General features: G+C 26.2%; 1 protein-coding gene across 1 annotated transcript in view; it reads left to right on the forward strand.

Moving 5' to 3' along the window:
- Nucleotides 1-2,723: 2,723 nt before the first annotated feature.
- LOC117173948 (eIF-2-alpha kinase GCN2) overlaps nucleotides 2,724-12,745 on the forward strand; it is a 94,996-nt gene continuing 84,974 nt past the window's right edge. Inside the window, exons 1-2 of the mRNA XM_033362595.1 lie at nucleotides 2,724-3,091; nucleotides 9,267-9,436. Coding sequence (XP_033218486.1) covers nucleotides 3,026-3,091; nucleotides 9,267-9,436 — 236 coding nt within the window. The 5' untranslated portion in view covers nucleotides 2,724-3,025. The remainder of the gene's footprint in view (nucleotides 3,092-9,266; nucleotides 9,437-12,745) is intronic.

A 12,745-nucleotide genomic window follows, 5' to 3' on the forward strand; every position in this document is an offset into this window, starting at 1 on the left:
CAAGTTAGAATGGCATGCCTAGTTCCGTGTTTCCTATGTCCATGCATGAATCTCATTCGACAAAATAACAGAAGAAGCATGGGATAGACCGAGAGAGAGAGAGAGAGAAAGTACACGGTAAAAAAAATGAGCTGTGACAGGGATATTATTCCTTATTATAGCCAAACATTAGGCTGAAAACGAACGAAGGAATTTAGAAAGATCCCTGGATCAGCGAAAATGAATATCCTTGACCATTTTCCATATACCAGGGATATCGTATAGTCAAACCCCTAAAAAGAATAGCTATAATAGGGATATTAAGAATAGGTGTCTCAAGCAATAATTGTCGGAAGAGCGCCGGTGCATTATGGGAGCAGCGAAATAAAATGGCGACGGTCTAATCGGGAGCAGTGACAGTTGAGATTTACTTTGGACAATTAAACGCTTTTTACCACTTAAAATGTGCGCGATGGTTAATATTAAATTGAGTTTATGATGCAGTAATAATAATTTACATTTGTTTCGATTGTAGGCGATAACTATATTGAAATATGAAGAAACGCGATAAAAACAACAAACTTGACCTTCAAATGCATCACACGGATTTCAGGGAAATTCATTTTCGCGATACCAGACGAAAAATTGGCTACTGTAAGTTAATATATTTCTATAACAACTAAATTTTTTTTCAAATCTGAAGATAGTACAATTATACATAATCTGTCGAAAATAATAAACTTTCCAACTTAGCAATTTTGCCCAAATTCCTGATTTACGAGAACAATTTACATAAAGTAACTAAATGTGTAACTCTTCTAACTAAACGTTTTACCTAATCCAAGCGTACACTTTCTTTGAGTTTAACTTATTCTCTATTCACTCGTTCGCCTCAAGAATTTTTTTTTCCGTGTATGATCGTTTCGAAACGAAAAGTGAGACCTGCCATTGGAACACAATCGGATCGTCTCCGTTCACCTTATACTCTAGAAAGAAAGATCTCGAAACCGACGTTTTGAAATCGATGGCACCTCGCTGTTTTTCTTTTTTTTTTGTTTTGTTTCATAAAAGTGATGTTTTTTGGATCTGTCTTCGAATGGTTTAATCAAATGAGCGACAGGGTATCTTGATCGATCATTCAAGATGCATATTCTCTTCTTTCCGTTAAATATTTAGTTTATCCTTACCGTTGTATTAGAAAAGCAATTTTCAAAATATTTTTTATCGCGCAATAAAATCCACTGGAAACGGTTAACACGCCGCTGACTGCTTACATTCGGAGAGCCTGGATTTAATGTCACCGACAGTCCCAAAATCGACACTAAATCCAGGTTTGACTTGTCATTATTTTAATTTTATTTTATAGTAATTGACGTAGAATTGTTAGAAAGTTTATGAATCTTGAAAACGCGAATAAAACCGCAAAACGTAATTTGATGAAAAATGTATGGCTGTTGGAACGGGATGCACAAAAATGACGAATTCTATAAAGCGAGGCCCTCGAAGGGGTTTCGCCGTGGAGGAGGGTAAGTCTCTGGATTTTCGAAAAAATCCGGTAATTGCTAAAAATGAGAGGAAAGTGGTGTAGCAACGACGTGAAGTGCCCAGATAAGTGACTGATAGCTGATCACTGATGGTGCTGATACTCAACCGCGTGTTAACTATGGTTTTGGTACTGTTGAGCTACCCTGTCGGAAAAAAAAGGAAAGAATCGCAAAGGCCGCTTCGGAAAGATTCAGAAAGGTTTCGGAAAGAATTCGGAACGAGAATCTGAAGGGGCTATGTGAACTTTACTTCCGTTTCTTTCCGAACGTTGAGCTGTCCCACGAATCTTTCCGATTCTTTCCGAATGTCCCTTTCTCTACTTCTTTCCGAATGTCCCTTTCTCCTACTTATTTCCGATCAGTGCAGAGTGTCCCTCTAGTTAGGCTCTATTTCATTATATTTATATATTTACTTATTGAATATACATATGTGACTGTCCACGAAGAAAGGGACCTTACGCGCTAAAACTGAATTTTACAGTACGGGCTATCGTAGCCGAGTCCGCAAGCAGGCATTTGAGTAGTGGGGGAGGCGTCAACGAAAAGCACCGCCACCACCACTTACTACTACATCTTTAGGCACTCATATCCGTGAGCCAGTGGAGCCGGTGGGACACTGCGTCATTTATTCAGAAAGAAATCGGAAAGTTTCAGAAAGAAGTAAATAGAGTGCGACACTTCGCAACAGTTCGGGAAGCTTCGGAAAGAGAAAACGTTCGTAAAGAAACGGAAGCAAAGTTCACATAGAAATCGGAAAGGTACTTTCTTTCTGATTCTCTCCGATTCTTCCGCTAGGGTTCATAGATTTCGCCATTTACTAAAATAAAACATGTCTTTAAGTCATGCAAAACCAAGCAGGTTTTCAACAACAACAATGAATCCGAGATTTTCGAGATATTTCGCTAGACCAGTTAAAATAAGCTAAACCAGTTTAAATTTATCAACTGAGTCTGATTTCGGCCATATTTTCTTATATTATGCTTATTAACAAACTGTTTATTCCCCTCATCACTGTTTTCACCTTTAAAAATGAACAGTTTCACCTCTCCTGACATGTGGAGAAATTTAAATTTCCCGCTAAGTGGGACTTTTCAACTCTACTCCGGATTGGTTGAAGTCATCAGTGTCATCATTGTGTCATCGTTTACGATGTCCGTGATGTCAAACGTCAGTTTACAATGGTGTCGGTGCCTTTGGCGGTGTTGACGCGACATTTATTTTTAAGCAAATATCCATTTTTGTCTTAACAATTTATGTAAAGACCAATTAGCAATCACTCATTAGTGAGGATTCTTGAGACCAAAGTGTTATATTTCCTCATCTTCATGGTTTTGATTGAATAATCGCGCGACATTCTCAGAATTGAGATTCGATTGATTTTTTTTTAGGTTAGACGTAACCTCCTCTCAATGAAATTGTAAACAATTCTTTGTGCATAAATATATATATAAGTTTTTTTTGACAACTTTAAAAATGAGCGGCTAACGCAAGTTTTTTTTAAAATGTCTCAATTGGAATTATCGGAAACCAATATTGATCGGCAGAAAAACGAACTTGCTGTACTGAAGGTAAATGACTTAGTTTTACCTTGTTTACCTATACCCTATATTTTGTATTTTAGTCTTTATCAGCTTTATTGTTTTTTTATTGAATTTTACTTATCTTTAAAATCAAATATAATTAAGTTTTATATATGAGAGAACATACGCGCGCGATTTTTTTGTCTCGTGCTACAATCTTCAAATTAAAAGATAAAATTTATGAATATTAAACCAAAATTGTTGTTATTTTATAGTATATATTCTATAAAATAATAGAAAATACATGCAACAGCAAAATTTTTGATAATTAATGTAATCATTGTTGTTGAAAACCTGAAAGCGTTTTATTATTTAAAGTTATATTGTATCTTAAATTTGAAATCATGAAAATTAAATCTAAAAATTCATAGGAAATTTCTTGCGAGCTCAGAAAAATTTATGCTTTTTAATACTTTTGTACAGTTATATTAAAACATCCAGATTATCTAATAAATTATTAGACATATTTTATGTTATTGTTTTTTGCTGTAAATTAGTATCAAAACACAGAAAAATTTTTATTTTAAATTAAAGTTTCGAAGAATTAAATTCTTTTTTTAATTAATAAAAAATTTCAAATAAAGATTCCCACCTGTCAAAAATAATTATAGGTTATCTTAGCGATTTTACACCGGAAATGGATATTGTTAATCATAAATTATTAGATCTGGAAGGTTCATAATTTTTTTTTACCAATTTTAGGTTTCACTGGCGTTTAACATCGAAAATTGGTATTTCGAAACAAAAGTCTTTATAACTTGAAGAATATTAAAAGTTTGTTAACAATGTTGCGTTATTTTAGTGTTTTTCGTCGGAAGTTTGTATTAAAAAATTTTTTAATTAGATTTTAAAGATGATTCACAACTTTTTGACAATTTTTGGTTATGTTGGGGTTTTAGACCGGAAATTGGTATTTATATTAAGAAACTCATCATATTATAAGAAGATTTGTCATTCTAAAAAATTTCATGTTATGTTGTTTTTTTTAAATAATTAGTATTTTCAGTAAAAAAAATGTTTAGCTTTTAAAGAATATTTATAATTCACAACAAATATAGGTTATGTTATTGTTTTTTACCCTAAAAGTGATATTTTTAAACAAAAATAATTAGATATAAATCTAATGCTTTTTATTTAAAATAATACAATTTTCGAGCTTGAACAATTTCGGATTCTGTTAGTGCTTTTCGTTGGAAATGAGCATTTTGAATCTTTTTTAAAAACTTGATGTAAAAAGAGATTCACAAGCCTGTAATAATTTTTGGTTATGTTGGCTTTTACGCCAGATATTGGTATTCTCAGTAAAAACTCATTAATTTTCGAAGAAGATTTACAATTCTTAACAATTTTATGTTATGTTTTTTTTTAATGATTGGTATTTTCAGTAAAAAAAAAGTTTAGCTTTTAAAGAATATTTACAATTCACAACAAATTTAGGTTATTTTGGTATGTTTGGGTTACTTCGGTGCGTTTAACGAGAAATTCAAAATCATCTAAATATAAAATAGAAAATAGACCAAAAAACACTATAATCTGGTGACCAAATTTTTTTTATGGATTAAAAATTGTATTAATTCAGTTTTCGTGTAAAATTATGGAAATATGATATTTCTATTACTTGTTTTTAGTATCATATTAGTGTTTTTTTCTTAAGTTTTTAACAGTTCAAAATTGAATTTTTTATTTTCATCATTTTTCAACAGTTTAATTTTTAAAGGTTAAATGTTAACCTGTTGAAAATTGAAAGTTGAATTTAAAACAGTTAAAAATGAAATTTACAATATTTTTCATTTTTAATTTTCTTCCATTTTCAGTTGATGAAGATCCAATTTTTCCTAAGAAAAACGCTAGCTAAAATCATTGAATTTAATTCTAATGATTTTCATTTATAATATCGGTTTCATGTTAAACAATTTGAATTGACCTGAAGTTCAAAATTTTAACAATTCTTTGAAATCTTTTTTTCTAAATTACCAATAATTATCGACTACAAACACTAGCATAACGTGAGAATCAATTGTCCTAAATTTTAAATCGTAAATTGTTCCAAAATTGTAGATCTTCTCTGAAATATATGTTGAAAATCTCTAGTTTGACACACAAATGTATAAAAAAATCTCTTTGAAATCTAATAATTTTTTGCACCAACATGATTATTTACCAAAAATACTAATTTCTGGTATAAAACGCAAACACAACAAACAATTACTGAAGGGTTGTGAATATTCTTCAAAAGCAAATTTGAAAAAAAAATATTGAAAATACCCATTTCCGACGGAAAAAAAAACAGAATTCGAAATTATTCAAGCTTCAAAATTCTATTACTATTCTAAATAAAAATCATAGGATTTAAATCTAATTATTTTTGTTTAAAAATATGCATTTTTAGGTAAAACACACTACTTAACCTGAATTTTCTGAAAATTGTAAATATTCTTCATATTATTTAAAATCTAATCATTTTTTTTTTATTCAAAATACTAATTATTTTTTAAAAACTAAGATAACATATAATTGTTGAGAATTATAAATCTTCTTTAAAATATCATCATTTTTCACTAAAAATACCAATTTCTGGTGTAAAACGCCAGCATAGCCAAAAATTGTTAGAAAGTTGTGAATCTTTTTTAAAATCTAATTTTTTAAAAATTGAAAATACTAATTTCTGACGGAAACACTAACATAATGCTAAATTGCATAAAGATTTTCTAGCCTTTTTTAATTAAAATGATTTTTGTTGGAAAAAACAACCCTTTTCGATGTAAAAGCGTAAAATTGTATAAAAATTATAAACCTTTAAAAGCTAACGATTTTTGTTTAAAAATTCCCATTCAAAAAAAAAAACCTTAACAAAGTCGAAAAACGGAAATTTTTGGAAAATACTAATTTACAGCGAAAAACACAAGTATGATATTTTAAATAATATATTAGTTAATTTTAAATTTTAAATTTAACTGCAAAAAGTTCAAAACGGACAAATGTTTAATTCGCGTCAGTTTTCTTACGATTTTTTTTTTTATTAAAATGGATATTTTTTATATTTAATTTTCATGATTTCAAATTTAAGATCTAAAATAACTTTAAGTAATAAAATAATTTAAAATAAATAAATGAATATTAAAATAAAGCAATTTTTGATCCTGCATTTATTAAGCTTTTTATATATTTATTTTTAACACAACATTTTTGTTAACGCTAGAAATTAGTGAAGCAAATACAAAAATGAATTTCAGAAACATTTTAGCCCAGATTAATTTTGAGTTTAACTCTTTTTGATGATTAAGTTTTCTCAATTTTAATTATGTCAAAGCTAAAAATGTTTCTCTTTAAAGGGTAGAACGCTGTCAAAATTCTGTATAAAATAAGTTCAGGATGAAGCCAATTTTTTTTTCAAAATTAGATATTGCAAAATTAGTGTGAATTTCAAGTTTTTCTTACATTTTAAGTAATATCCGAAATAATTAACATTGCGTAATGTTCTTAGGCTTATTTTAAAGCTATTTTCAGGGTGGCCACTGGACCGGGAAAAAACGGAATTTTTAAGGCCGGAAAAACCGAGAAATGACAATGAATTTTTTTTACCGGGAATTATACAAATTTGTAGAAGAAAAATCTGTCCATGCTCGATTTCTAGAGTTCTTAAATAATTAGTTGAATTTTTATGTTTTTCAATTATGCTATTATTTAGCTTACAATGTCTAATTCAAAATTTTTTACTTTATAAATTTTCCATTTAAAATTTTTATTTCGAAGCTTGCATTTTTAATTTGAAGAATTTTTAAATGCTTTATCAAAGACTTGAACAAATAAAAAATAAAAGCCTTTGATGTTTAAAATTTTTGATAAAGAATAATTTTATTTAATAAATAAATAAAAAATGTTTAAATTTATCTTTACTATAAGTAATAAAAAGTGAACAAAAACGATTTTAATTTGAAAGTATTAGTCATTAAACAAATGTGAACGTGTGACTGAAAGTTTATAAACTATTTTCAACTTAAAAATAACTTAATATATTCCTAATTAAAGGATTTTGTTAAATTTCAAATATTGTTTTAATCTAAAATATTAAATTTCTAAACCATTCAATTAGAAATTTTTTATTAAAAAAAAAGATTAATTATTGAATATTCAGTAATATTGGAATTTTTATTTAAGACAAGTAAATTGAAACCAAATATTTAAAAGTAAAGAATCTTTAACTGAATTGTTTAACATAGAAAACATGGAATCGTTATAATTTCTAAAAATGCCTAATTTGTAAGTGAAATGTTTAAATTTTGATGTATGATTTACAAATGAACATTTGTAGAAAAAATTTGACTAATTTTAAGAGATATTTAGGAGTTTTAAAAAGATCAAAAATTATCATGCAAATTTTAGAAAGTTTTCTTAAAATCTTCTAGAATCTTTTTTGAAAATTTTGTTTAAATCTTTGAAAGGCTTTTTAAATATTCTCTTGAAATAATTTTTGAAAATGAAAAATTATTTTTAATTTTTGTATGAATCTTAAAAAAATGTTTTTATTCTTTGAGAGCCTTTCACAATTCTTGAAAAGAATCTAATTTGCTTGTTTAAAATCTGCGAAAATCTACATTTTGTTTTATATTAAGCTATCATTTCAAGTTTTACATTAAGTTTGAATCTTTTCAAAACTTCTACATATCTCTTAAAATTACTCAAATTTCGGCTACAAATAATAAATGTTCAGTTGTTATTCATACATCAAAATTATAAAGAAATTTTCTAAGAATTGTAGAAAAAATTCAATTCATTTTGTCAGATATTTAGAAGTTCTGAAAAAGTTTCCAGAATAAATTTAAATTTAAAGCAAATTTAAAACAAATTCTAGATTTTTAAATAAAATATAACTATTTAAAAAGAAAATAATTGAATTTCTAATTTAAGAAGTGTTCACTTAAAATTTTTTCAATTTTTCAATCTCTGATGTTTCTAGCTTAAAATTCCTTAAATTTATATAATTTTGAAAATTTTAAAGTTCATTGATTCATTTTTTAATTTAGAGCATCGAAAATGATAATCTGGATTTATATTTTTTTATATAGAAAAATGTTAGTACCTTCAATTTTATGTGCGTAAATTATTGAGCATTTAAATACAAAATGTTGTAATTAGAAAAATCTGATATTTTTTGATAAAACTGCAACTATTTGATAGAAAATTCAACTATTTTGTTAAAAGTTTATTCTTTTTGGCTGAACAAATTCGTCTTTTTGGATTGACAAAAAATTTCACTAAAAGATTCAAATTTTTTTTTAATAGATTAAAATAAAATCATTAAAAATTGATAATCAATATAGCTTTAGTGTTCCATTTTTTAAATTTCATTGACGTGAAAAATGTTTGCGTACCGGGAAGACCGGGAATTTATTTCTTCGATTTAAACGGCCACCCTGTATTTTCCTACTGTATCGTAATATGAGCATTAACCTACAAAAATGGCCTATCAAAGTACAAGAACTTTAAGTTATAACAAAAAAATTGGAAAAATTCGAAAACATCTTATTTGGAGGAAGATCAGAAAAAAAATTAAATAAATATGAATTTTTGAACGACTTTTATAGAAACTTTATGAAAAAGTGCCAGCAATTGCGGTTAAATTTATTATAAAAAATTAATGTAGTTAATATTAATTAATTATTTATATAAATAAATTGTAATTATTTGGTTAAATATAAATAATTAGTAATAAAATAAATTTTATAATAAACTATAATTAGATACCCTATTATTAAAAAATAAATATAATATTAATCCAGTAAATGTTAGTAATTAAATAAATAAATTTGACGGTATTTTAATTATGTTTCATATATTTACAAAAATATTATTCCATCAAAAAGAATATTGAAATTTTTCCATTTTTTTGTTACGCGATCAGTTCTTCTACTGTGATATGATTTTTTGTTTAAACTAATGCTCATAAGATGTTGCGACACAATGGAAAAATAACTTTAAAATGATCACCAGAACCGTACAAAATTTTGATTATTTCGGATATTACCTATAAGTTGAGAAAAGATTTAAATTTACACTATTTTTATAAAATCTACTTAAAAATTGACAAATGGGCTTCATCCTCGGCTAATTTTATACAAAAAGTAATCAACTATATTGGTTTAGATTGTCGTTTTAATTTCAGTCAATTTTTGGAGACGAGTTACGGGACTTACGTAAAAATAAGCAAAAAAAGAAATGGCAAGCTCTGGACATTTTAATAACTTTAACACCTCAAACGGGAATGTCAGGACCTTCACCAGTTTATGCTCAAATCGACTTAAGAGTTACTTGTGGCGAAGAATATCCTGAAGAGTAAGTAAATTTCTTCCATATTCAAATATAAAAAATTTCTGAAAATATATTTCTTTGTTTAAAAATTTTCAAGTTGGAGAATTCGATTCTAGGCTGCAGTTTTAGCAATTAAACATTATATTACAGGATTCTTTTATATCAATAGAATTCCTTATAGATTTTCCTGTTTGATGGTCTATTTTATTTAAGTTCTACGAGAATTTCATGCAAAATCCACTCAAATTTTTAACGATTCATATAAATTGGTCGTTTTTATAATTATGAAATTTGATTAATTGATTTTGAATTATAGTTACGATTTAAAATTCAAGATGATAACTATAAAGCTTTTCGGGCTGACCACTGACCGGCAAAACCGGAAATATTATATTTAAATTAAATTTTTTATTATTTTGTTGAAAATTGAATTAATTTGCAGTCAACGCAGAGTGTCACCTATTCACCTTTTGTCACCTATTTTAGGAATTTGTCACATTTTTCTCCCATTTTGGGGTTTCTCATATTTTTTCACCTTTTTTCAGTTGAAAAATTACAATTTTATTCAAAATTACAACTTGCACACCAAACACAATTTTTATTACACTTATCTAATCGACAAATCTTGAACCAAATGATCGAATTTTAAAACAAAAAAGATTAAACTTCAACGAGGAAGAGTTGCATTTTCAAACATAATTTTTAATTTTTAATTTAAAAAGATGAATATTTTACAAGTCAGGTTGGATTTTCTATCAAAAAATACAAGTGTTCAATAAATCAGTTGAAATTTTGATAAAAAAAAAGATGACTTTTTAAGAAAATAGTTGAATTTAGATTAATTATAAAATTAAAATATAATTTTTCTGCAAAAAAAAAATTAGCTTTCAGTCAAAAAGGATCAATTTTTAACCAAAGAAGATTACTTTTAAACTAAACAGTTAAATTTTAAACTAAATAGTAGAATTTTTAACCAAGAGATGAATTTCTATTCAAAAAGTGATATTTTTTTTAGTAAATAGTTGAATTTCCTACCCAAAAAGACGATTTTTAAAGTAAAAGAGAATTTTCAATCCAAAAAGTATCAATATTCGATAAAAATATGACTTTTTAACAAAATAGTTGAATTCAGATTAATTCTGAAAAAGAAATATAATTTTGTTTTGTTTTATTTTTTGATAAAAAGAACTAACTTTCAATCGAAATAGATTTTTTGAATCAAGAGGTTAATTTTAAACAAAAAAAAGGTGACTTTTTAAAAACCTAGTTCAATTTTCAATAAACCATAAATTAACTTTCAAACAATTTGTAGAATTTTGAACTAAACACCAAAAATTTTTTCAGCAAAAAAATATGAATTTTCTACAAAAGTATAAATTTTCGACCAAAAACGATGACTAAAAAAAAATCGTTGAATTTTTACAAAAAGTATGTTTTTTAAGTAAAAGAGATTATTTATTAAGAAAAAATACAATAATAGACTTTTCAAATGAAAAGAATTAATTTTCAATCAAAAAAGATGACTATTCAACCAAAAAATATGAATTTTCAATTTAAAAAAATAAATTTTCTGCCAAACAATATAATTTTTCGTCCAAAAACGATTACTTTTTAACAAAAGACTTTAATTTTTAATACAATAGTTAAATCTTTAACTAAATAGTAGAATTTGTGACCAAAAAGCAGAATTTTGAACCAAAAAAATTATTCATTAAAAATTCCACTCCTTAGTTGAAAGTTGAACGAATTTTTTTTAATTTCGTTGAAGATTCATAATTTTAGGTGAAAGTTCGTTTTTTTTTTTTATTGTTAAAACATTCAATTAAAAATTCGTTTTGTTGTTAAACAAGTTTTTTAAAACTAAAAATTCAAATATTTTGTTTAAAAAGTCAACTGATTAATTGTAAATTAACTTTCTTGTTGTTATTTCATGTTCTAGTTTTAAAAATTAAATTGTTTGATAAAGAATTAGGCTTTTTGGCTTGAAAATTCAACAAATTGGTATAAATTTAAACTGTTTTGTAGAAAATTGGGTTTTGTTTTTATTAAAAATTCATTCTCAATGAAAATTTATCTGCTCTATTTTTGGTTAAAAATTCAACATTTTGGTTAAAAAATTATGTTTTTTTGTTGAAAATTCTTCTTTTTTTGTTGGTAGAAAATCAACTTTTTTTTGTCAAAATCTAGTCATGTTGAAAATATAAACTGTTTGGTCAAATCTAACTGTTTTTTATTTTTTATTAAAGGTTTGCAGTGGAAATTTCAAATATAAAATTTTTTGTTAAACATTAATCTTTTGATAAAAAGTCATATTTTTTTGGCTGAAAATTCGTCTATTATTGTGGAAATTTCATTCCTTTTTGTTGAAAAGTCTACTATTATATTTTTGGGTTAGAAGTGATCTTTTTGGTTAAAAATTCGACTGTTTGTTTGAAATTTTTGTATTATTTAATTAAAAATTCAACTTATTTCGTTAAAAGAAATCTTTTTTGTTGAAAATTTATTATTTTTCTCTGAAAATTCGACTATTCTATTTCTAGTTACGAATTCATTTCTTTTAATTAATAATTTGACTATGTGGTTGAAGATTAAAGTATTTCATTGGAAAGTCATATTTTTTTATAGAAAATTCAAATATTTTGTTCAACATTCGTCTTTTTGGATGAAAATTTCGTCATATTGGATTAAAAATTCATCTTTTTCTAGAAAAGTCGTCTGATTTGGTTGAAAGTGAATTAATTTTCATTGAAAATTCTATGATTGTACTTTTGGTTCAAAATTCATCTCTTTTTATTAAAAAAACTCTATACTATTTGCTTAAAAATTTTATTATTTTGTTAAAAATTCAACCTAATTCGTTGAAAAGCCATATTCTTAGTTTGAAGGTGATTCTTTTTATTTTTAAGATCTACTTTCATATTTTTGGCTCTAATTTAAACACTTATGGTTAAAAAATTTACTAATTGGTTCGACATTTAATTATTTTGTTAAAAAATAAACTTTTTTGTTAAAAAGTAATCATTTTTCGTTGGAAATTCAACTGTTTTGTTCAACCCCCGTCTTTTTGTATAGAAAATACGCCCTTTTAGATTGAAAATACATGATTTCGTAGAAAGTCAAGTTGGCTGAAAAGTCATCTTATGGTGGAAAGTTGATGGAAAATGCAAAGATTGATGCAAAATATCTTTTTGAATACAAAGGGGGAGGGTCGGTAAGGCCGGTTTTTGGCCCAATTTATTTTTGCACCAAAAAATCTGAAAAAATCATGGTAGTATCTTATAAGTATCCCGAGTCGATTGCACGCTAAACGGACTACCCTCCACCCCCCAGCCA

Source organism: Belonocnema kinseyi, chromosome 5, assembly GCF_010883055.1.
Source record: "Belonocnema kinseyi isolate 2016_QV_RU_SX_M_011 chromosome 5, B_treatae_v1, whole genome shotgun sequence".
NCBI lineage: Eukaryota > Metazoa > Arthropoda > Insecta > Hymenoptera > Cynipidae > Belonocnema > Belonocnema kinseyi.